The 26574-nt window shown below is 41.0% G+C and overlaps 1 protein-coding gene across 1 annotated transcript in view; it reads right to left on the bottom strand.

The window, feature by feature from the left end:
• Window positions 1–212: 212 nt before the first annotated feature.
• HMCN1 (hemicentin 1) overlaps window positions 213–26574 on the bottom strand; it is a 201240-nt gene continuing 174878 nt past the window's right edge. The window contains 22 exon segments of the mRNA XM_050900953.1: window positions 213–1636; window positions 2759–2885; window positions 3569–3688; window positions 6527–6541; window positions 6544–6876; window positions 10990–11118; window positions 11924–12049; window positions 12384–12413; window positions 12416–12496; window positions 12877–13011; window positions 13262–13381; window positions 14881–14943; window positions 16623–16860; window positions 18395–18516; window positions 18843–18980; window positions 19313–19462; window positions 19924–20094; window positions 22161–22331; window positions 22930–23100; window positions 24362–24532; window positions 25601–25771; window positions 25981–26151. Coding sequence (XP_050756910.1) covers window positions 1270–1636; window positions 2759–2885; window positions 3569–3688; window positions 6527–6541; window positions 6544–6876; window positions 10990–11118; window positions 11924–12049; window positions 12384–12413; window positions 12416–12496; window positions 12877–13011; window positions 13262–13381; window positions 14881–14943; window positions 16623–16860; window positions 18395–18516; window positions 18843–18980; window positions 19313–19462; window positions 19924–20094; window positions 22161–22331; window positions 22930–23100; window positions 24362–24532; window positions 25601–25771; window positions 25981–26151 — 3320 coding nt within the window. The 3' untranslated portion in view covers window positions 213–1269.

Raw genomic sequence — 26574 nt, forward strand, 5'->3', positions numbered from 1 at the left:
ACGGTAAGCGCACCGGTTTCCCTGACTTTTTTTTGAAAAATTGAAGGATGTGGGGAAGCCAGTAGCGCAGTAAACAGGAGACTTGGCTGCATCTGTGCACGCTGCTCCCCAGTTTGCTGGGCACGCTACCTTCTGCATTCTCCGCTGGCACTAAAGGCAAGTGCTCTGCAAATGGGAAAGAATTGGTTTTAATGATAAAACTCGCAGCAATCTCAAAGGCAATGGGAACCTTTATTTTGATTATTTTCAATGTATTGACATTGTCCTTTTATGCAAACTTAACTGTAAAACACTCTTGAGATACTGCATAGAAAATACACATAGGGAAAAAAACATATATACACTTTCATAAAAATAGAATACATCTTGGCAAAATTACTTGTGTACAGTGTATTGACATTATTGAACCAAACTTACATCATCTTTGCAGAAAAATGTTCCATTTGCAAAAAAACCCAAAACATTTTAACTGAGTTGAGAGTACTGAAATGGATATGGTTTGGAGCTAAATAAATGGCTATACCGGAATGTCAGAGTAAAAAAAAAAAAAAAAAGAGTTATAAAATACCTGCTGTATAAAGTAGAAGTAGCCATGTTGTTTTTTCTTCCAAAAAATAGTGACATCTCTAAACTTGCATGGAAATGTACCAGTTCCAAATTCTGCTGTAGATTCTTTAGCTGAAAACAAACTTCAATATCATTTGTTTCAGCATTTGCAACCATTAGGTATAGTGGTATTTGGGTTTTTTGAGGACACAACGTAGTATATTACAGCCCTAATTCTATCAGGTATTTGATAAGAAAAAAAATCTAATAGATATACAATTGTAAAACACTTAGCAACCTTTAAAATATGTAGACCACTTGAAATTACTTTTTTTTTTTTTTTCTTCTGGTTAGGCTTTTCTTTAGTTGCTTTCAACAGAGGCTGCTCCTTGCTTACTGCTTTGACCACGTACTTCAGCTCATACTTTCATTTTTCTGCTGGTTTTCAGAACGAACTGTGGGAAATGACTACTCCAGTGTAATAAATAAAGCAAGTGGTAACAGGTCCTCACAGCCATTGGTTTTCCTCTTGAATTGGAATAATGGGACTGAACGAGCAGCCTCGGGGAAGGAGGGGAAAAAGAAAAGAGCATAGCACCGCTTTCAAGTGACGTGGTTCACAACTGTTTGGCAGGCAGCAGAGTCAGTCTGGAAGTGGTGATACCCACCGGCATTTACGAATGTGGTTAAAATACTGCGATTACTGTCAAGTAGTTTTGATGTTTAATAGGGATAGGCTGACACAGCTATATAAACAATGAAGGTTGTCCGATACTCAATATTTCCATCGACGCTGTAGGACAAGGCTCTGACTCCCATGCGGTAAGTCTTGGGCTCTCGCAGCGGTCGGGTGGTGAACACGACTCCTTTCAAGTTCTCATCTCTCAGGGCAAATGGGATTGCTGGGTCCTCGTCTGCCATTAAGAAAGTTGTCCTTGGGTGCATGACTTGATCGTGAGTATAGGCAACCAGCCGGATTAAATCCTGACCGGCAGCTATGCCGAAGGGGAGGGAGAGGAGTTTGTATTCCAAGGCGTAGGTACTCAGATCACACTCCAAGTCGTTGGCTGGGCAGTTTTTGAGACAGAACCTAGGAATAAGCAAAGCACTTTAGCCCCGGGAGAAGGCACGGTATCATAAGTGCTGCAACAGGTCTTAAAGCAGAAATTCTTCCCGTTTACCCTGTTGCAGTATGCAGATTAAAACTTCTCTATAAAGATAATATGCTCATGCACTCTTTAGCCATTGTCCCTTTAAAGTTGCAGCCCAGTTTAGTTTCCCATTTTCCCTCAACAGGATCATCTCAGAATGTACCAAGAGGTAATGTAAAGATATTGGATACAATATTTGTCGTTGAAGTCAATGGTGTATGTTTTAGTGACGTTGCGCTCAAACATTAGAGTTGAAAAGGTTGGTTTAAAATGTATCGGGCAGCTCCGTTTGGGGTGCCTGTGTGTTAGAGCATAAAATAAAGAATTTAGAATGAAGAAGGGCAGAGTAAATTTTACTGCTATTAATCCAAAGTCAAAATAAGAGATCTTTGCTAGCTCTGCTTGTCAGTGCTAACAGAGGTCAAAGAACATTATCCATTTCAACTTAAGTGTCATTCCAGTTCAGTTTGATCACAAAAGATGGTTTCTGACTGCGAAGCAAGCTATTTCCTTGAGTATATTAAAAGATTAAAAGAAATAAATATGTTTTTTCCAGAACAGGGAAATAGAGTAACTTAAAAATAACAAAACTTACTGTAGTGTTATTTTCAAGACTAAAAGAATATTTTAAATGCTTTGAAATTGATGGTAAGTTAGGCCTTCAGAGAAGTCAGTCAGAAAAACTTAGGTGCAAAGGCAGCCCGTAAGTGACAAACGAATGACACTGAATCAGCAGAAAGAATCGCAGCGCGCTGCCCGCCGGGGTTCATACAGTAAAGGAACATTCTGGTGCTAGTTCCTTTTGAACTAATAGTAAAATGCTGCATGGATACTCAGCGCCAGCCAGCTCGCCTGCGCCACTGCTTTCTGGTTCTGCTGCATGGGAAACATGGAAAACTGCTGCTCAAGAAACCGATGATCATCTTGAGTGGTAATGCTTTACCTTTTGCTAGTATGAGCTTTACTGCTGTCAGTCAAACTTAGATAAAGTTTCTTCTGATGAATACAGGTTAAGGATCCGAGCTTGGGGTGGGTGAAAAGGGGCTGAAAATAAAACGTACCCAGAAAGAGGCTCTCGCTGATAGTTAGGTGGACAAGGCGTGTCTATGCACTGGTAGCTTCCTCTCATGTTGAAACACATCTGATTTGATCCACAATTAATGTTCTGTTCGAGGCACTCATCAATATCTGAATGTAAAAAACAGGCAAATAATCAGCTGCTGGTACTTAGATGAATTTAACAGTGAAAAACTAGGTGGGCCAGTAGGGGCTGAGCAGACTGCAGAGTGTCCCTCTGCCCACGGTGAAATCTTTCAGAACCCTGCCTTGCTGTTTGAGACACTGGAGCCACTCGTTCCAATAACTTGATCTATTATTGTTGGCATTTTATTACTGTGCAGGATGGCGTATTGTGCAAGAGCGGCCCTAGAGCCACGATCCAACATAAACCACAGTTGTCTTGTCAATAGAGGCTAATTAGGTCGTTTGTGGGTTGGTGTTTTTTTTTTTGTGGATCAGAAAATCTGACAGTACCTTTTCTTGACAGAGGCAGGTCAAAAGAATTATATTGGGTTTGACCTAGAGCTGCTGTCCACTTGCCTGGAGTTAAATGTGTAACGTAAGGTCACATGAGGAAACTTCAGAGAATAAGAAGTTGCATTTGTCTAATTTGCTGGTGTTTTATGAAGCATTAAAATGTGAATATAAATATTATAAATATTTAATAAATATAAAAACTTCTGAAACTTGAAATTTGGAATGCCGAATCTCATATAGCAAATTCAAAGAGGTGGCTTATATGTGTACTGAATATGATTTGATTCTTATTTATTTACAAATATATTTCTGAACACTCAAAGGGATCTCTGTACCTTGACAGGTTTTGCCATTGGGCATAAGGCGATAACCAGATGGACAAGTGCACTGATAACTTCCCAGGGTGTTTCTGCATTCATGCTGACAGGTATCTCTGGTTTCACATTCATCGATGTCTGTGGAAAGAAACACGAACACGTACACATCGGGATTATTTGAACCTGGTATTGAACCGAGGTATTTTTTGTCCTATTTCTATACAAGCGTATGGACAGTCTTGGTGGAAGTTGTCTGGATCTTGTTTTCTGATGGGGTTGAACGTCTAAGACTAGCAAGTCCTTTCACACCTTATCTTTATAACTTTTTAATAATTAAGTCAGCTTTCAGGGGATCCTCACCTCTTTTGATAGCAGCCATAATACGTATTCTAGCTGAAAAGACCGGTCCTGATACAGAGTTCTGGGAAGAAAGGGGGACGTGCAATCTGTCTATATTGACAAGGTTATACAAATACAGTCTTGCCTCAAAAAGCAAGCTGAGCTGCCCGATAATGAGGTTTTAGGCAATACGCTTAGGAAATACCTAGATTAGTTATCTTGCCAGAGGAAGCCTTGACAGTAGGGCATTTGTTCTTACAGTTAATCTCTCCTCAGGCAAAGCTGTTTCCCTTCCAAACTGATCGTCCTTATGCCATGGGGATGAATTAAGCTCAGTATCTGGAAACGCTATCAATAAATGCTCTTTTTAACTTTTTTTATCTTCCTCTCAAATATAGAAGTACCAGACCACTTTATGGAAAATTTTCAAAGCACACTAGTGTGATTTAGACACAGATCATATATAATTATAATTTCTTTTGAAACGCCCGTCTAATTCAGGACAGCAATAGAGATCCTACTCAAGTTAGTCTCGTGCAAGAGTTAAGACTTGCATGATTAAAACAGTGGAAGGAAGGTCTTTGCTTCCCCTCCCTTCACCTGATTTACAGGGGTTGCATTAGATAAAAATGCAAACACAGAAGAGAAACAGATGTGACTGTAGAAATTTACAGTATGTTGTTATCAAATCCTGATGGTTGTCTATTGAAAGAACTTTCTTTAAAAAAAAAGCATCATTTGGGTGTATTTTTCATATTAAACAGTACTTTTTAAATTTAGATGTGTATTCCAATGAAACAGAAGTACAAGAATATTAACTAATTCAAACTGGAAGCTGGGGTGAAGATCGTAGATCTTAGCTTAACCCTTTCATTAGTGATAGCTATATTCCTAGGTCTTTCAATTAAAGTGCTATACCCATAACAAACTGCATGTATACAACTGCTGAAACGTCTTTATAATGTAAATACAAGGTTTGATGTCTCAGTATCTATAATTTTTATTAATAAAAGCATATTCATATTTTTCAACCTTATATATTGCTAGATAATTATAGCAATAATTCTGGTTGCTAGAATCTCGCTGTAGATCACTGTATTTATCCTGGAAGGACGTTGTGGCTCCTATGAAGCGTCACTGGCATATATGCTAGGTTGAGGCACATAGCTAACGCACCACAGACTGCCATGTTAAATGCACTGCGACAAGCTCTAGTAAGGCCTAGACTGCAGTACCCTTAGTCCTGAGCTCAGCAGTATTATCACAAAATAACTAAGTATTTTTTTTCTTAAGATACTCAAAATGTGAGTTAAGTTGGCAAAATCGGGCTTAAGAGAAGCGTATTTCAAAAGACTAACTCGTTTTTATTATCTCCATCTGTCCTTTGTGTAAAGCATCAGGGCTGGTGATCCCTCCTGACAGACAAAGGCGAGCCCTGGCTCAGAGCGCAGCGGTGGCCCCTCTCCAGCCCAGGTCTGTTCGGCTTTCCAGGGCAGGGAGGGGAACACGCTCGAGGGAGCCGGGGCGCGAGCGCCGTTTCCTGGCTCTAGACCAGCAGTTACAGAGGCTCTAGATCCACGGACGCTAACTGCTGCCGCATGAGAAAAACCTGGCATTTCTGGCTTTTGAGCAACCGTTTTGGGGGTTTTTGTTTGTTTGTTTGAACTTCTTAATTTCTTCACATTTAGTACAGATCAGTCAATGCACAGTACAGGCTGGTGTTCCTTTTGACTTTCACGAGGAGCTGAATTAAATTTTCAGTACTTGTGAAAATAGCAGCATTGCACTGAAAAACCTCAGAAAAGCTCACGGAGTAAGGAGGAAGTGAGCTAAACGCTTGATAGTTAGAGGTGCCAAATACCTTTGTTTCCTGTTGGTCTTAGAGTGTGCTCTGAGGCTTTGCACCTCTTAAAAAAAAAAAAAAAAAAAAAAAAAAAAAAAATTGGGGCAGAGCTTGCCAGTTACCGGAACTACCCTGCTCTCCTCATCACGGAAAAAGTGGCAGTGCTGCCATTGTCACAACTTACGACAAACCCCCTATTTGTTTACTTATAATCAGTCTCTCCATGCTCAGTGAATTACATTACAACCCGCTATATATCATAGCTATACGATTAATTTAAAAGCTTCTGCTTATATTGCCCATATGGCAGTGACTGTCTGTCCTGTAGCAGTGCTGGCACTGGCCCTAGTGTGCTCAATTCTAAAATCTTTATTCAAAACCTTTTTGAACCAGATTATCACTACCATCAGTGGGAGTCTGACATAAGCAATATCCCCAGGACTAGACTGGGTCTACTGGTGTGTTTTGAAGTGTGAGAAAATTCACAAAGGTGAGCTACCGTAATCAGAAGAAAGAGAATAACAGAGGGAAATAAAAGAATAACAGAGGGAAATAATTTGCAAACACACAATAAGCAGCGCAATTAAAACAAGAGGTTACAAGGAGGAGGTTTGAAAACGTTTTTGCTACAACGTGCTCAGGAGACAAGAACATGCAGAACTCTCTGAATATTTATCAGGGTAGTATGAAAAAACCCACAGCACCACAAACCATCAGCCCCTGGTATATATGAAACAGTAACCTAAGAATAAGGACCAAAACAAGAGAATTGCATAGATACGACTGACATTTACCTACACATCTGTCATTTCTGCCTCATAGCCTTCAGGACAAGTTTCTCTAATGTTCCTTCTAGTCCTGGAGAAAGGTATTCTGCTGTTCCTATACTCTGAGAAGGAGCTGTAGAGATTTGAGGAGTGCCTGTAATATTGTTGAGGTTGATAGTTGTCTCTCACAGGGGAGAATTGAGCATAGTTATAGCTATTGTAATAGGCACCATAATTTGGCAATCTCTCCAATCCAGCGCAAGATTTCCCATCACCTAATAAATGTTGTCCAGGTGGACAGATACACTTGAAGCTGCCGGGGGTGTTGGTGCATTGAAATGCACAGGGTTTAGGCACTTGTTCACATTCATTAATGTCTGCTCATGTGACATGATCCAGAGCAACAAACCATGTGGAAAGGAGAAAAAACAAACAAACAACAACACATAACTATATGTGTATATATATACATGTATACTTATCTCAGTCTGTGGAACAAACTGAAGACATAAAAGTGAGATCTTGAAGGCAGTAAAATACAGAGAACACAATGCCAAGGAGGCAGGTTATTCTATCCTGTACAGTAATATACCTGTATTCTTCCTGTAAGGCTGCTCGTGACATAAGACTGTGCTCACACAGGACGAGAACTCTGCTGAAAGTCTGGCCTCGAGTGTTACTGAAGGTAAGGTGTGGCTATAAAACAGGGATCCAAGTCTGTTCCCCTGCTTTTGCAAAAGCAGGGCCGTGTGATAGCCTGAAAGCTGCTGGCTGCGGTGTCTGCTGGTTACCAGAAAAGATGCACTCTGAGAAACAAGTGGCCCTTAGGACGCACGCTGTTCATCGCTTCAGCCTAAGCTGCTCACTACTACTTCAGCAATTATTTTTTTTCTTAAGTGCTCCACAGATGGGTGGGAGAAGCTGTCGGGCCCTTCTTTAAAGGAGGATACTTAACACGGAGCATTCGTGAGAACTACAGCGTTAGAAATTCATTCAAGCTGGCACTGAGGGAAACTCAAAAGCTCCGATACGGTTATTGTAGTCTGCGTCGGGGGGAAAATCAGGTCTCGAGGACATGTCACAGGGCTGCAGGGGAAGGAGGTCAGGTACGTTCTAACCTTTCACGTTGTTATTGGTCATTCCAGCTACGAAAGGTTGGAGACTTAACAGTAAATATTAATTCACTTCTGTACAATTAAGAAATAGAATTTTTTTTTTCCCCAAGGAATGCTTTTTTGTTTGTTTGTTTCCCTTTAAATTGTAATCCAAAGTAATTTGACCAACCCTAGCAGTAAATATCCATCCTTAAATCAAAACAGAGTAGTGAGCATACAAAGTATGGTAAAGGGTTTAAGGATATAACATGAGTGTCCTTCACGCAAAATAAAGTAAATATGAGTGCTCTTGGACACTGTAGGACCAGGCCTTTCTCCCACAGTCTCTCTGGCACTACCAGAAAGAAATTTTCTAAAGTTTTCATCGAGTTACTTCAGGCCCAGCTGAAAATTTGACATATACGGTATTCCTTTTCAGACTTACATTCATTCTTTACTAGAAAAAGACAAAAATCTGCTAATTCCAAACAGGAATGTGCAACTCTGCAATGACCAGAAATAAATAACCTGATATTAACATACATAACAACATATCTATAATTGACATATAGTATAAACCTTTTTCTGCTAGAATTTAAAGATGATCTTAATGGTGACTCAATAAGGGTTTAATTATTTCATATTAGTGGAAAGTGTGTATTCTTTAAATTATTATGGTAAAAATGCCATTAAGCTAGCGTTATTACAGTTTCATTTTGGTTCCCTCTGAACCAACCATATTTTGAGCATAGTTTGTAACCCTCCAAGACACAAATGCATGATAATGGTATTTAAAAAGTAATACTGTTCAGAAACGTAGTAGAATATTAGATTGCATTTTTATTAAGTGTTTAATACTTTATATATTTTAAAGTTTCAAAGAATTTTTGGGGGTATTAATAATTAAATATTTTGACAGTTGGAAATCCAGGGATAATTATTGCAGAGTATTGCAGTATCTTCCAATTGTTATTTCACAAACACATAACTGAAACTTTATATATTAGTTGAAATATCGTTAGGGTAAACAAGAGAACTTCATTTTTAATACAGCAACAACTAATACGAATTTTAAGTTTATATTCCTTCATTGTGTGCTTAAGATGAAAAACGTATTACTCTCATACATGTAAAAGAATACTGAAACTCGTTATTTCCTTAGCGCTCAACTATTTTCTAATTGCCGAGTTTAACATTCTTTACCTGCATAAAACAGACAATAGGTATATGTGCACTAACATCTTTACAACAACCACTGTCCTTGGAACAAGTTGTGGCTAAGCAGCGTAAGACTATCATAGAAATATGAAAGAAAACAGGTGAAAATTCGAGCAATTTCTTTCATAGGATCGTCCTGTGCCATACAAGCAAAACTGAAGGCAGCAAGTCACTTGCATTTATACCATAGCCATCCCTGTGCGAAGCGACCGCTGACTGACTGGTAAGCCTGAGTCTCCACTGGACAGTGTCCCTTTGATTACACGCTATAAATATTAAATATTTACAAGAACAAGGTGAAATGACTTCTTTGAAACTAAAATAGCTAAATTCTTATGCATTCTTTAACTTGAAGAATAATACTTGATTTTAAATTCTAGATAGCCTTGCACGTGTTATATGCAAAAATGCTCTATAACAGCTTTTGATAATGCCCTTCCATCTATGATATGGCATGTTGAGATCCAACACAGGTCACAGAAGTATTGTAATTCAGTTAAATGGACATGCATATATCTATGGGTGTTGTGATGACAAATGAGCATCTTATCCGCATCCAACAGACAGGGAATTATGACACACAGGACTTCACCCAGAGTAAAAGTGGCACAGGTAGGAACAAAGCTCAATTCTTCTGTTCCAGTCTGGTGTCCTACTTACTTTTCAACTTTTCCCTGTGCTCACTGGAAGCATTAACAATAAAGACTGGATTTTATTAACAACATGTGAACCAACATCTTTGATGCATCTGTATTTTAAATATATTTTTAAGCAGATAAAAATTCAAAGGTGCATAAAGGTCATACTTTAATTTAAGAGGGAGCTTCAGTGCTCCTTGGTCAGAACACAGCTTTAGGGCAACTGCTAGTGTTTTGTGAAAATCTGTAGTCCTAGACTTTATATCTAGCTTATTACTGTCAGAAATTTAAATGGTTTTAATATATGTTGAGTCTGGGATTGATTTTAGTTCAGTAAAGGGGCAGCTGGTAGAAGTAATGTCTTGGTCTACAGCCAAACAGTTTCTTACTGCAATTTAATCTCTTTAAAAAAAAAAAAACAACATTCCTGGCTTTTGGTAGTCTAAAATTGTAGGTTGTTTAAAAGGAAAAAAAAATCCTGCTCTCCAGAGCAGCTGTTTATCACTTATGAAAGCTAATCTTGAAGAAGTCATCATGGAGGAATGCTTCTCTGATATGATACATGAGAGCAACTGAAACCAACTTCACTTAGTGTCATATACCAACATTCATAAATCATTATTATCAGGATGGATCAGCTATTATATTTTAAGTATTCTACATAAATACAGAAAGGGTGAATCTAAGTGATTCCAGTGCCATCCTGAGGTCTATTAAATGCCAGGGGAAGCGTTATGCACTTGCACTGACACCATACACTAACTCTCTTGCTGTCCACGTTAAAGCTATGAGAGCGTCCTTCAAATGCTATGCATGTGTGCGTGGGAGAGAGCTCTGCACGTTTTTATGCCAAAAGGTTCTACGTAGATAGCACAGGGGAGTAACTACATGGTCAGCATTCCTGTGACCGACAGGAATCCTCCTTCCCTGCTGTGATCCACCCAAACCAGAAAGGGGAGCGTTGAGTGATAAATGTGTCTCCGCTTCCTCCACTCTACCCATACGGGGAACGCCCTTCGCAGTTCTAGCGGGCGGGTAAGCATGCTTGTGCCGTTCGCTGGCAGAGGCGAGTTCTGGGTGTATCGTGCCTCTTGCAACACACTTCCTTTGGGTGTTCTCCTGGAGGGGAATCCACATCCCTCCCTGCTTGACTGCCTTCAGGTGTGAATCCGTGCAGTCCAGGGTATAGCCAGGCACATTTCACTGTCCAGTCAACTAACAAATCTGACCTGATTTTTGTAAGTGAAGCCTCTTGTGGAGTGGTAGCTTGCCACATCCATCCACCAGTGCTCTGAGACCCCTGTACGCTTTGTTTTCAAAGTATGGACCTATAACAACCTCTGTTTGGAATCATTTAGTTTTGACTGTTTGTTCTGAGTGGGACGCTTTGTTTTAGGTGGGTAATTCTGAACTTCAGAGCAAATTTGTCTATATAGCATAGTCTTCAAATGGGATAGCATTGTTGGATATGTTACAGCAGAAAGACCAGCCGAAAGCAGCAGCAGAAAACAGACGTTACTAATGCGACTGGACAGCTTACCCACACAAGGTCTTCCAACTCCCTGGGACCGATAGCCTCGTGGACACACACAACGGTAACTTCCTCGTGTGTTCTCACAGATCTGGTTATAGCGGCACTGGTGGGTTCCATCCCGGCATTCATCAATGTCTGCAAGCAACAAGGCAAGGGGAAGTAGTCAGATTTTTCTTGAAACTTCTTACAGCTTTAAGCTTCATCGTGTAGAAGGCAGGCAGTTAAGCCACAAGTGAATTTGGCCCTCTAGATAGATTTGACCTCTGAACATACACTTTTCTTAGGTGCCGTGATTAGGCGTTACTCTGTAACAGTTTGTGTTACGAATCACAATCTGTGTTTCACAATCTGAAAGCAGATTTTGAGCAGATACAGATAAATTTTTCAACCGTATTGCATTTACACACACTTTTTCCATTAATTTTCAAAACTTTTCATTGAGGTTTCCAATGTGATCAGCTACTCTCCAAAGAGAGAGAATCCATCTTCCTGTCATATCCCACTAGAAAAAAAGATTTGGTAGTATATGTAACATCGGTTATGTTTAAAAGCATCCCTGATAAGCAGCAAGTGATCTTGATTCAGAGCTCCCGAGACAAACTCTTAAGAAAGCATTCACCCATGGGGCAAAACATTTCAGTCAATGAACAATTTGTAGAATTCAAGGTGGCAACGCAGAAAAGATGCTGAGGAAAACCTAACTGTTCTTTCTTAAGAGCAATGGAAAACTAGAAGTGGCAAGGATACATCTATTCTTTTAATACCAATTACAAAAAAGTTATATACGTGTGTTCCCATAAATGAAAAAAAGTTGGTGCCTTAATATGTGCAAATCTTAATAACTAGAGAGGGACTACCTCCAAGATTATTTAAAAAAAAAAAATTCATCGTTGTCCCTGCGTTTACCGTCATTGCTCAGTACGTTAACACTTCTACTCACCAATACAAGTTCCATTTTCTGCTTTGGTCATTCCATTGGGACACAGATCAATGCACTTATAGCCACCACGGGTGTTTTTGCAGAGTTGATCAGGCCTGCATACGTTCTGCCTGCACTCATTTACATCTGATTTAAAAAAAAAAAAAAAAAAAAAAGGCAGAAGAATGGAAATGAACTCACTTCCTTCTGCTCAGCTCCTAAAGAGCAGAATAATCCAGCTGCAATTATACTGCGTACGTGCATTTGAATGCATTTCATGCCCATTTATCAGTCAGCCCAATTCCCACTTCCTCTGGCTTTTAGTACTGCTTTACAAATAAATTCAGAAATACATACAAAGTATATCATCCATAGTAGGATTTTCATTCATAAAGGTTTCCGATAACAAATACAGCAACAGATAAATGTTGAGCTATGTCCCTTGGAAAGAGGGAACGAACATTCAAAAATTCATTCATACCCATGCATTTTCTGCCCTTTAGCTGGTATCCGGATCACAACCACAGTGGAAGCTTCCTACAGTATTGAAGCAGCGCTGATGACAGGAGTTGGACTCTTGACACTCATTAACATCTGTTGAACAATACAAATCCTTGATACCATAGCTGTGACTTGCCTTGTCGTCATTTACCTGAACAGTGTTTTGGTTGAGTCAACATTCCGGACTCTGCTTTGAGCTCTAGTTATTACACTATTGAAGTATGTTCAGAAGTGTTTTACTTCTCTCACTTCTTCGTAAGAGGGAAAAAAAAAACCAAACCAAAAAAAACCCAACCAAAAACCCACACCACAAAAAAACCCCAACAAACCCCCCAAAACCACAACCTTAATAATGAAAAATTATAGACACCGTATTTGGAGATGCATCTTTTAAAAAGTTACTTTCAGTTGTGTGAAAGACAGCATTTTCAATTTATGAAGGCTAGCACCAAAACCCAACGACCTCTCCATACCTTGGCAGCTAAATCCATCAGCTGTCCTCCTAAAGCCGTTCCCACATCTAACCACGCAGCGGTACGAGCCAATGATGTTTTCACAGTCCTGGCCAGCATGGCAGGTGTGTCCACCTAACGCACACTCATCAATATCTACAATTAAAAAACGAGCTGTAAACCTCACTGTGTCAAAATGAAACACAGATTAAGCAGTGTCTTGAGCATGATCAACTATGAAATACTTGATTGAAAATATATTCAGGTATGAAATAATTAGAATACCACCAATAATTTATATTCTTATAATGAGAAAATGGCCCAGCCCGAACAGAACGTTTCCCTAGCGATTTAAGTGCCATGGGGCTTTTTGTGTCCAACCTGCCCACAGCAATACTTATCTTACCCTGACACGTTCTGCCATCCGCAGAGATAGTGAGGCCTTTCGGACAGGAACAGTAGTAAGATCCCATGGTGTTATGACAGGTATGGGAGCAAGGATTTCGTCCAGCACATTCATCTTCGTCTGGAAGAAGGAAACGTTTGAAAAACCAGTGAGGCTTCACAGGACTTTACAAGAAACGATGCCAAACAAGCCCTTCGTAAGAGGTATATGTCTGGCAGAGCCCCAAGGGCAAAACTAGATCTAGCAATGGAGCAGCTTCATAGAAACAGTTCAGCGGTGCGTTCTCCACTTGTATTTTTATGGTTACCAAACCTACACTAAACACGGCTCGCTGGAAACTTGTGTTGGCTCTGCAGGACTGGGTCACTACCGCAGTGATGAATGTTTGATACAATCTTTTCCAGAGAATCTCTTTACAACAGAACAGATGGGTTTCTGTGTTAGACTTAAGGTTTCCTAGATACACGTGCAAAGATTACTACATGTTCCATATTAAAGTTTTAGAACTCACATTGTTTTACAGACGATACTGCAAGTGGAAAATTGTTTTAGCGACCTTATTTTCAGTTTTCCTGGTTTTAAACCTTTTGGATGGTGTAGTGTTTGTTTCTTGTATAATTTCCTTAATTTATAAGCTTTCAAGGGGCAATGAAGTAAGTCCACAAAAGTATATTAGATGATTGTTCCCTAAAACAAATGTGACTCAGTCATCTAGAGGAGACAGCTAAAATGCTCATAACCTTCTCTTCACCTTCATCCCCCAAGCAGGAACTTGTGGGCTGTTGTCTAGGTCGCCAACACTCGTCCCTCCTTCCACACAGATCACGTAAGTGCTTCGTTGCTTTGCAGGCTCAGCAGATACTGTGGCTCAGTGTGCCCCAGTTGTGTCTGAGGTACTGACGAAAAGCTGTCTGGGCACTACTTATATTCTAGATGAGTACAGAAGTGAAGTCTTCATCTGCCTTTGGATCCGCGCCCTTTTATCAATGGTAACTTACACTTTCTGAAGTACATACTGCATGCTTTGAAACTCCGGATAAAGGTGATGTAGATTCTGGTGGTTGAGTACTGCATCCAGCTCTGGGGCCCCCAGCACAAGATAGACGTGGGCCTCTCAGAGCAGGACCAGAGGAGGCCACAGAAATGGTCAGAGGGCTGGAACACCTCTGCTATAGAGAAGGGCTGAGAGAGTTGGGGTTGTTTAGCCTGGGGAAGAGAAGGCTCTGGGGAGACCTGATTGCAGCCTTTCAATGTATAAAGGGGGCTTATAAGAAGGATGGAGAGACTTTTTACCAGGGCCTGTAGGGACCCTGGGAAAGAGCCAGGACAAGGGGCAACTGTTTTAAACTAAAAGAGGGTAGATTTAGATTGGAAATAAAGAAGAATTTTTTTATGATGAGGGTGGCAAGACACTGGCACAGGTTGCCCAGAGAAGCTGTGAATACCCCCTCCCTGGAAGTGTCCAAGGCCAGGTTGGATGGGGCTCTGAGCAACCTGGTCTAGTGGAAGGTGTCCCTGCCCATGGCAGGGGGGTTGGAACTAGGTGATCTTTAAGGTCCCTTCCATCCCAAACCATTCTATGAGTCGATGATTACACACTACCCTTGTCCCATCATTACCTGAACAGTAAGGCCCAGTTGAGTCCAAACCAAACCCAGCAGGGCACTGATTGCTACGGTCTCCTGTATGGTAAAGGAAGCACATGTTACTCGTGGATGTTATAAAAGATTGATTATACTTGGACACTAAAATAGAAACTTTTAAAATCCAGACTTTAGTGTTTTTTCTACTTGGGCACTAACAGTCAGTAGTACATGGGTTTTGCTGGTTTGAAAACCATTAAACAGGTAGGGGGTTTCCCTCATTCCAGCCTAATACATCCTGCAAAGTTCCTCCATAAAGTTTTCATTAGTAAAAGAATAAAGACCATTCAGTTTCACTTCACGGAAAAGGAGGGAAATAAACCCAAACCAAACCAGTCACTATGTCGTAGATTGTGGGAAGTCACTGTAGAAGAACACAAATGCGTACTATGAACTGTAATGGAAAACTCTGGTAGAGACTGCTCAAAGACCACATGTATTTTGGTGCTTGAAAATTGATTCAATAAATATGAAATTTTTAAAAAAGCAGTATATTAGTTGTTGGAGGAAGTAAATGCAAGTTCAGTAACGGCTTGGCCAGATTTATGCGTAGGCATAACTTGATCTGGAGACTTCCTTTTATCACACCTTTTTTAAGATGGAAAAAAAAAAAAAAATCTTATTTGGTTTTCAAATTGCACAATGAGTTCATAGTCTGGCAAATGGGAAAATCATTATTTTACTTCATTTAGAATATTGTTATTGCAAAGAAAGGCTGAGATAGGCAATCCCACTGTTTCATTTACTTTCAAACCTGAGTTATTTCATTTGAAAGATGACGTTGAGCCTTACTGTGTCAAAAAAGCCCAAATAGTATTTAAAAAGATAACAGGACATTCTGCTAACCAATTATGACTTCTCAAAGGAAAACTCGCTTACACAAATATATGCCCTATTCCTTAAGATCACTTAGGTAAAAGGTTAATAAAAGCCAGCAGTTAGTAATGCTAAGACACAGTACAACAGATGATGAAGCTCCTAGCTTGCCACCTCTGTGTGAGGACTCACCAGATTCACAGACCGTACATAAGCATGTGTCTACACAGCGCTGCAGAACTGTGCACCATTCATATCTGGCCTTAAAAAATACATCCATAAAGTACCAGTAAAGTTTTCCAGCTGCAGCTCAGCATCACATTTTCTGTATATGCCAGATAACTCCAGAGAAGTTCAATCTGAGGAATGACTTAGGACATTTTACCCATTTTAGTGCTGAACTTTGAATGTTCTTCCACCTCGTTACTACCTTACATTTATGTGGGTTTTGCTGTGAGAAGAAAATACACAATCCTTTTTCTTAATAGCTATGCAAAACCAAACGCAAACATAAAAACCCACCAACACTTGACTCCACACAAAAGCGACAGTAATTTCATTTTAGAGAATGAAAGGTACATGCAAGGAAATGGAGAAATATTTTAGGCTGACTGTCGGAAGCTACTGGTGATGCTGTTAGCAGTGTCAGCAAATGCAGACAGACATCATCGATGAGAACTACAGGTGAAGAGTAAGCACAAACTGCAACAGCTTTTACATATTAGTCTATGGTTATATTAACAAGACATGTGGTCCCAGGATCTACAATAAAGTTACCCAAGTTTCACAGCATTTCCTCTTTCAAGGCCATAACCAGCTTTTGAGAATATAGGCCATGAATTCTAGGAAGACAGGATATCGTATTTCCATTGTTTTATTTTTGTGAAAGATTAGAACAATACCTTTTGCGATGGAAGCGTGGATTTTAAAAGCCACAGTTTCTTCCAGTGGGTTGTACTCTGTTGTAATAGAGGAAGCATGGAGCGTTTCCACCAAGAAAGGCATCTTCCCTTTAGTGGAATCATAGGTGACAGTGTGGTTCCATGTATAGGGAACACTAACTCCATCTATAGTGAAGAGACGAGTAGAATGGGCATACAGTTGCCCAGGGCCAGTTTGAATATAGTCTTCTGTGTAATCCTGAAACAGCAAGGTTCAGGCATCAGCCACTGAGTACAGCCAACACCACTGTCGTCTGCGTATTTTAAAGTGGTATGAGGTGTATTCTGAGAAAGGTTTTTTTCCTTAACAGCCAAACAAATCGTATTTCACACAACACATGCCTTTTCACTCTTATTTTAACTGTTGAATCTTAACAGCATCTGGTATATTTCTTTAAATAAGAAACAGGCTGTGGTACTGAGGATCCTGATGATGGGGGCCGTAGCAGAGCATTTCCAAAAAAAACTGAAAATGATCTGACTGTTCAATAACAATCTTTTGAGGTCTAAATATTTTTTTTGTATTCTAAGTCAGATGCTGACAACATGTGCTAAATAAACAATCAGTAGAGAAAAATTCTGCCACTGAAAAAAAAAAGGTATAAATATTGGACATGCTACATATTGCAGTGTATCAAAATATCAAGAACTTCATGTATATTTATTATACTGTGGGATTAATATATTAAAACATTTTCACTGGTTACCTACCACTAACTAATTACCACCTTTATAGAAACAACTTTAAAGAATGTTCTTTCTTGTACCGTAAAACCAATTATCAAGCACCTGGTTTTAAACCAAAATTTTAATACCACATATTATATTAAGCAAAATGTTTTTCATGTCTTCATTAAGCCAAAAAGATAGAAAACAGTTCCTTTGAACTCCATCTTTCTATCAGGAGTACAAAGTCAGTGATAGAAGCTATCTTACTAGGAGCAGTAGAGAATATCTCCTAGAAACAACAGGCAGAGCAATTCAGTGGCGAGATTATAACCTTTTGCCATACGATCATGCAAACTGCCCTCTCTGATCATTCCTGAAAAAGTTCATAGAGAAGCGTCATTCTTTGAAAAAAGCAAGTTCTGGAAAATATTTCAGATGAATTGCATAACGGGACTGTTTGCCATAATAGGTATCTCCACAAGACGAAGTTTTGATGCTATAGCAGAGAAAGGAGCACATCATTAACAGCATCACCACAGCGTGCCTGGTAAGAACACATAAAATACCCTGTGATGTAATCTGATTCAGAATCTGTTAATCCCCTGTCTTTGCAACTTTATCAGCCACAGGAATGTTTCTCTGCCAGACTGTACAATTGCAGCTGCAAACAAGTCATCAGTAACATTCAGAAATTTTTGCAAGGTGCCATGGTGTAAAAGAGCTGGTGTCATCCTCAGGGAAGCCACAAAGTCAGACAGGTTTAGGATGCACCTTCAGAGCTCTATTGAAAGCAACACCTGACACGCCTGCCTGCGGTAACTAGCCCGGAACACATTTCTCAATACTGCCTTCCAACATCTCAAAATCTGAGTGACCAATACTGCCTTCCTGATGACAACTTTCTGTTTTCAAAGGCAATGTTAACATCTGTCAATTAAGCCGGGCACAAAATAAGTTACGTACAGTAAAACAGGTTTCAGGACTTAGTCTCTACTGCTTTAATATCGGTGAGAGAGGAAGTATGTATCAGTGAGAGAAGGGGGTGGTATCTCGAGCAGCTTTACCTTCACGTTAACATCAGCTACTGACTGGAGCTGCAGCACGTGGCCACTCACAACAACATCCAGCAGCAAGGCTCCGTCTGAATCCAAGCCCCGGGCAATATGAGTCATTCGCAGAATCTCGCCTATGAATTTTAAGAGCACATTGATTTATAAAACATCCTAACCAGAGACTCAGGTTAGCCACACAGGATCTGAATTGGGATGCCTTGACCAGTTATTTTATACTCATATTTTTATAAGGTGTATCATGCCTATAATAAAAAACTTTACATGTTTCAAATTACAGCTCTAAAAGCTGTATTTAAGCCTCAGAAAGCCAGAGTCATTCAGAAAATATTGGTGTAAGCACAAGACTCAAAATTCAGCAACAATTCTGTGCTATTTTTTAAGAAACGCAGTATCTATCAAGTTTATTGGAAAAAGAGATGGTATATCCCAGGTAACTAACCAGTTGCAAACTCCACTTGAGTTTCTCTCTTGAAGACCGCATCAGTGAGCGTAAACCCATTCATTGCTTCTCCAATTTCTTTTGCAGTTGTCCAGTAAACTGGGCTGAGTATAGAAACAAGCTTTCTCATCGCTGGACCTGAAAGAAACGTGACATAATATTTGAGAGCTTTCTTCCTAACATCATGCGACCCACATCAGTAGGAACTGAATATGAAGACCTAAAACTAGTGTAACCCTTAAGATTTAAACCAGAAAACAATATGTATTGGTACATTCAGAGGAATCATTTTACAAATATTAATGTACTAGAAGTAAATATTGAAGATTCCCTTTTCCTCTCTCTGTCTATGAAAAGTTTAGATCCGTTTCTTCAGTGACACTTACTGAAATGAAGTGGTGAAAACTGACGTTGCACAGAATTCAGCCTGGCTCAAGGAAAAAGGTGATAAAAAGTAATAAAAAGCCTACCAAGGCTCCGAGGGACGTTTGTAACCTTTGCTTGTATTACTCTAGTTTCAGCGTCAGGGCTGTGTGTTACTGTGGCGTTCAGGAAAGCAACTCCAAATTCAATATCATTAATGTTTCCGATGATGCTGCCTTTGGCACGGGAAGGCCCACCTGTGCAGGGGAGGGAAGGCAGGAAGGGGAAAAAAAAAAGCCCATGTGAAAACTCTGCTGTCTGGTATTTTGGGGGAGAGAAAATTCAGAAGTATTGTCCAGCATTTTAAAAAGTAAGGATATTTCTGCATATATTACTACATTATTTGCAAGAGTAAAGCTCACAGCCTGCAAATAACAGGATGCTGTACATGCGTGGTCTGAGATATATGCGCAGTAACATGGGAATCACCTTATGCACTCACCCCTGTCTGAAAAGCTACAATTGTTTAACAGCATACTCTAGCGCTATGTAACAAGTTAACAAAAAATTTATCCAGCTGAAGGTGCAGGGCAGATTTAAGCCAAAAAAATTAAATTACTTGGTCAACTGGGCAAGACACGAGAGAGTACCAGTCAAATCAGGAGTGCCACAGGCTTTCACCATATTGTCGTTGCGTGCAGGCTGTAAGTTAACTCACCAGGACACGCTTGGGTATTACACCTGGATATCTGGGAGGAGTCTCCAGGACAAGGACGCCCGCGATTTAACGGGGCCGGATTGCTGCACAGGCGTATTCGGGTCTGCTCTCCTCCTCCACAAGAAGCAGAGCATGGGCTCCATGTTTGCCACTGCCCCCAGTTTCCATCCACTGAAGAAAGAAAGAATGAAGAAAGCGGCTTTTCATTTTAAATGTGTCAGGCTGCATCAGTGATGCTTTTGTATCATTCCTTCTTGGTGGAACCAATGTGACAGAGAAAAGAAATAGGTCGGAGGATGACAAAAACACCTTAGTGGGCAGGCGTGAACACTTCTCCCCTCAGAAACACACCGCCTTTAAAATTTTGTTTGTATATCAGCTGTACTGGAGACAAGGAGGCTCCTCCAGGGGACATTTCCAGTACAGCGGTTGGAGATTTAGCAAGAGCTGGGTCAAATTCTTCCCTATGTCATTTGAAGAGGTACCACTTCGTGGCTGACCAGGGAAGCCTTGTACAGCGTAAACTACACGTGTCCCTCTGCACAAGGACGCAAGTCCTCCCCCAGGGCAGCGTACAGAGGTGCAGCGTGCAGGTGATGAGCTCAGCTGCCTTTGGGTGGCTGCCTACGCATCGCTCTGTGGGGAGGAAAGCCGTATGACCAACCGCTGCCTGACTTCTGCCAGCCGCGCTCCCCAGGAGGTTCTGCAGAGGTGCCTCCTGCCAGTCTGCATCTGTTCCCTGAAAGTATCAGGCTCCACAGAAACCGATTTCAAAACTGAAACACATTGTCGCATGTATGCAGACCATCACAAACCAGTTCATAAAGAACGGCTGTCAATATTCAGAATCTCCTGTCATACTTTTTGGTAGCCTATCACTAAAGACAACCTGTCTGTCTAGAGCTTTGAGCGCTTTTACTCCTACAAAGAAAATATCTGAGATTGCATAGGTATAAAACTGATGGAAGAGTACAAGAAACCAAACAAACATAAATCTTGCAAATAAAGAACACATGTTCTGGCTATCCAAACACTCACAAGAGGTCAGTTAGAGTTGGCTGGAACCACACACGTGTGGGAGCCTGCATGGCCGCCTCTTGGTAGCACGGCTTTGGTAACGACAGGGATACAATAGGAACGTGACTGTGCATTGAACAGAGTTATCTGGAAATGCCTGATCCGATATGACATTTGCCCAAAACTACCAATGGTAAGAGGAAAGTAACAATTGAAACTTTGCTCAAGACAACCATTAGCCAAAATAACAGTAACGAGGGAACTGAAAAGAATTATAAAAGCAGCGTGAAAATGTGTGACTGGGGAGGATAAACCCAAGCAAGAGGAGGGTAGACAAGGTACAGTCAGACTGGGCTTGACACTGTAACCTCCATCGAGACCTAATGGAGAATTACCCGCTGCTCGGGGCGTGCAAGGACATCCGGCCAGTGGGGGCTGACCGTCTGGGGTGCAACCAGCAGGGCCCGCACCTCGGGTGTGCGGATGTGGCCTCATCGGGGGCTCTGCCACCAGCATGTAGGTCAGCAGGGCGTTGAATGTGGCACAGGTACGCATAAAGTTGGAGCTCCTGCATCTCCCACAGGAGGAGGGTGTGTAAAGGGGTGCGCATAGAGGAGGGATTTAATAATTTTTTTTATTATTCTATCAGAACTAATATAATAATCGTCCCTTTCTGGGATGAGTTATGGAAGGGTGTTTAGAAATTTGTAGGTGTTCAGCAAGTCTCTAGCACTGTGGTTTATCTTCTGTATTGCTGATACTGATCCTGAATGTCTAAGTTCACTGATTGCCCCTTAGTTCTGTATTGTCAATAAATACATTAACTGCTTTGATTGTCATTTTATTTAAAGCATTTGAGCTAGGCATTTTTCCCTGCTCCTGGAATACATTATGAGAGTTCACTGGGAGCCTCATAAACTGTATTTACTGTAAAAACTAAGTAGAATTACTAGGTGTAGGAGAGATTTTCGTGTGCTATTTCCTGATGTGAATTATTCCACCTCATTTGGGGAAAATCTAACATGTGAAGGGGGAAATCCTTGTAAGGTGACCGTCATTTAAAGAAAAAAGAGTGGATTATTAGATTGTATGAAATTCTAAGTAATTACAGGAATGTTCCACATTCCTTTCATAATATTAAAATCTCACATATGTTATGTATACCCTGAAGTCTTCCAGGGAAAGCTGCATTTAATTTCTCTCTTAGTCTGAGCACTCACCGGGGCACAGTTCAGTGCTGCATCTCTGGATCTGCATGTCAGCCCCTGCACATGCCCTTCCACCGCTGGCAGGGTGAGGATTGTCACAGGTCCGGTATCGCCTCATCTGGCCTCCATTGCATGTTCGACTACAAGTTCCCCAACTACTCCATGGGCCCCAGTTGCCATGAACTGTAAAAATAAGTCAGATTTTATCTGTCTTCCTCTTAACAACAGATACTTAAAACCAGACAGTCAAGCTAGGAAAATATTCCTATTGGAGAGTAACTTTTACATTTCTTTTCCCAAAATAAAAATTAAAGAACCAGACAATTAAAGATCTAAGAAAGTTATCTTGTCCAGCATTCAGTGATTTCTCAGGGTATATTAACCAACTCCAGAACGTCGTCGTTAGTAGGAAAGTATGCAGCACATATTATTAACCAAAAGAGTCACTATGCTCTACCGTGAGATACAGAGAGATTGGCTTGGCGGTACTTTCTGCCTGGACAGTTGTAACTTTAGAGAGGTGCGTGACCTCTGACAGTCCAGCAGGACCTTATGCACCAGCTGCTACTGGTTTGTGCTCCTAATAGTTAATGTTTAAAATGTCCCAGTCACGCTTACTGATGAAGAGATGCTTTCACTCTTGCCAGGCAGCTAATACCACTTGCTTGTGTTCAGACTCCCTAATTTTTGTGGGCGCGTGTGATTTGTGGAGGGCTTCCTTCCTCTCGTGCATACATACAAACCCAGTAAGCGGATGAGCAGCCTAACCCAAAGCACTTACTCGGACAAGGATCACTGTTGCAAAAATCAATTTGTATGTCGTTTCCTTCGCATTTGTGACCCCCAAACTGCGGGGCTGGGTCTGAGCAGTGGCGCGTTCTCTGCCTGCTGCCTCCTCCACAGGACACAGTGCAGGCACTCCAGCTGCTCCACATGGCCCACTTCCCATCCACTGGTGAGAAAGGCACAGCATGGTACAGTTACAGCCTCTGACATTAGAAATAACAAAGTACATCAGTGCTACATCAGGGTAAAACTGACTGTAGGATGCTATTGACTCTCTAGAACATCTCAGCTACATAGGGATTTCTACAGAGGATTTCCAGGAGTGAGAGCTGGAGAAAGGCACGACCTGTCTTTGAAATAATCTGTAAGCCTGACCAGACTCATGGTCAGGGATCACGCAGTCCTCAAGCTCAGGCACTCTCACGTTTTTAGGTATCTGTAAGCAAGTCAAACCATATACAAAGTAGTCCCTGAAATTACCAGACTGGGCAGATGGCCGGTACGAGTGCCATCCCAAAAACCCAGTCTTCGCTTGTGCGTCATCCTCTGCTTGCCGCTGTGCTGTCTGAAGATGCAACCATCACCCCCTTCCCTCTCCTTCCTAACCAACCTTTGCTTTGCTGCCTCAGCTGTTTATAGGAGTTACTACTAAATTATCTCACATGAGCCAGGTTTAAGCAGTTGAATAGTAGGGTCTTTGATCTCCCAAGACGTGGTGACACAAACTGTTACGGGTACATCCGTGTGAGCGCTTGAGCTGGTGGCTGAGCAGAGGCCGATCAGTCACAAACTAGCTGTAAGCAACAGCATCCTCAGCAGCAGCACATCGAGCCAGATAGATGTGCAACATTGAGCCCTCAGTTGCTCGACTACCACAAGGTCAGTTCTCTCTTCTACCAGTTGCTAGTTACCGTGGGGACTCAGCTTCGGATCTGGCATGTGCAAAATGGAGTGTGCAGCCAGAAGGATGTAGTCTGAACTGCTGCACGTTCCACTTCATGAAATTTCCCTTCGTTACCCCTGCACTCAGCCAAATACAGAGGTCATATTTTAAAAATGTGGGGTTTCCTATCCAGTCATGAAGGACTCATTGAAATGTGGAAGAAAAGGATGGATGAATAACAGAAAAATTTTAAAAAAGAAACGTTTGGGAAACCTGCAATTTAACTGCCAAGGATTTAAAATGCTGCTTTTGCACAGTGGCAGGGTAAGGAAGAGAGACAAGGACAGGAGAAGAAATCCCATATGTTAGGTCTATAGAGGGATGCTAAAGATAGTGATAGGGGCCAGTGAAAATAAAAGGCTTGAACAGAAGTTTTTCAGGGACTATACTTTTAGAACTGGAAAGCTTTCGATATAAATTAAGTAGAATTTGGAAAGGAAATGACAAGTTTGTCATTGTTCTCTTTGTGTCCAACGCATCTCACCTGGGCAGCGTCTCTTGTTGCAAACCTGCATCTGTGCATCAGAGCCCTCACAGTATGATCCGTCGTGTGCAGGAGGAGGGTTATTGCAGAGCCTCAGTCGTGTCTGAGTACCTTTCCCGCAAGTCTCGCTGCAAGGACCCCATGGCAGCCAAGAACTCCACTCACCGTCAACTGCAGAGGCAGCACAGCTATGAAACTGTTTCAACTATACAGCTGCTTTAACTTGAAATTACAGCTCCACAGCCTAAGGCAAAAGAGCTACGTTGTTTAATATCAATAAACAAAATACTCTGGATAAGCCCTTGAAAAAACCTTTGCCTCGAGCAACAGCTGAAACGGAACAACAGTTTCCAAAAGAGAGATTAATTCTTTCCTTTTTGTTTTCTGAATACGTCACTCCACCTCACTACAGTCTTGGAACAACAGAACAGAACGCTTGATCAAATCTGGTGTTTTCATAAGTTACCTGGCTCCGACTGTCCTCTGCTAGGCTGCAGGTCTCAGCAGGGGAAGGGGCATGCTAGCTAAAAGCTGGCACGCAGCTTCAGGGGCTACCAAGTAAGCAGGAGCCAGAACTGATATTGTTGCCAAGATCTAGAGAAATTAATCTCTAGATGGTGGATGAACGTTTAGCATTGCGGTGGTAGCAAAGCCAGTGAAAAAGGGAAAAATCAGTGTAATAAAAATTGTATAGAAGGAAACATGCCAGTGGTGAAGGGTTATGAATAAACTACAACCTGTCAAATGCGGGAAGTACTACCAAGACAGGAAGGAAACCCGAACATTCAGCTAGTTAGGAGAAAGACATGGCTGAAAATTAAAAAAACAGAGGAAAACATACTGATAGTGTCTTAAATTATTATGTTTTACATGGCTTTTTAATAGGGTTTTTTTTTCATTTTAATTGGCTTTGCATGGTCGATTTAGACTAGTGAGCTTTACTCTGTGAGCACATGGGTAACAAACACTGAAAAACATCAAAATACAAAATTAACGTGGGGGGGGGGGGGGGGGGGAGAGAAATTGCTGAAAATTTCCCTTGCACTTTTGTGAATTCTGTTTCCAAGAACTACTGGCATTCAATACATTACAAGCAATGTTAAAACAAAAAATTTCAGAGTTTAATTCTTTTATAATTTAATAATCTGAAACAAGCTGAGAGAATTCAGGTTTGGAAGAAAAAAGAAATCTATACAGAAAGCCCCTTATGCAACTAATTCTAAACCAATCTTCTCTTACCTGGGCAAGGCCTAATGTTACACATGACTGAATCCACAGGACTGCCATCACAGGGCTTCCCGCCGTGCTGAGTTGGTGGGTTACTGCAGGTTCTGGTTCTGGTCCTGTTGCCTTGTCCACAGCTCTTTGAACACTCTTCCCATAGCCCCCACTCTGACCAGTTGCCATCCACTAAGAAACAGAAAAACCCACAGTTTTAATTAAAAAATATGTTTGCAGTATTTATTGAAATTTCCTCTTCCTTTCCACAAAAGTCAAAATTAATTCCAGCTTCTTTCTTAGAAAAATTTATCTGTCACGAACATCCGTGATGATCATGGTTCACTGTTAGGGCACTTAACGTAAGGCACATTAAAAGTATCAACTCATTAAAGAAATACCTGGACACGGCTTGTTGTGGCAGCTGCGTACGTCTGTATCGGGCCCCTCACATCTCCTCCCACCATTTGCTGGAAGAGGGTTGTTGCACTGACGGACTCGCTCCTGAACACCTTGACCACAAGTTACGCTGCAAGCTCGCCATTCAAGCCAATCAGAAAATCCACCATGCACTGCAATGGGAAAAATGATGCTCTTTGTAACGTGCGGGTGCTTGTAACTCTCTCAGACTGAGACAGCAAAGTGAAAAATGCACTTCATAAGCCGTACTTGGAAAGCCAGCTCACTTCACTGCAGAAATATCTTACTACAGTTCAGAGAATACTTCAGCTGTTCTGAAATAGTTATTGCTTATGCTCCTAAATGCTTTTCTTTAGAGGTACAATTAAGTTGTCATATGTGTTCTGAGGATGGGATCTAGTTCAAGATCCTTTCGTTATTATTTATGTCTCTCACTCCTTCACACTCATCTGACTCACACAGCTGGATGAGTACAATGGAACAAAATTTCATGAAAGAGAAACCCACTGACATCTCAGACTAGGCTTAACATACACCTAATGCATATATGGAAGATAAGATAAAATATCCATACA

Source organism: Gymnogyps californianus, chromosome 8 (assembly GCF_018139145.2).
Source record: "Gymnogyps californianus isolate 813 chromosome 8, ASM1813914v2, whole genome shotgun sequence".
Classification (NCBI taxonomy): Eukaryota; Metazoa; Chordata; class Aves; order Accipitriformes; family Cathartidae; genus Gymnogyps; species Gymnogyps californianus.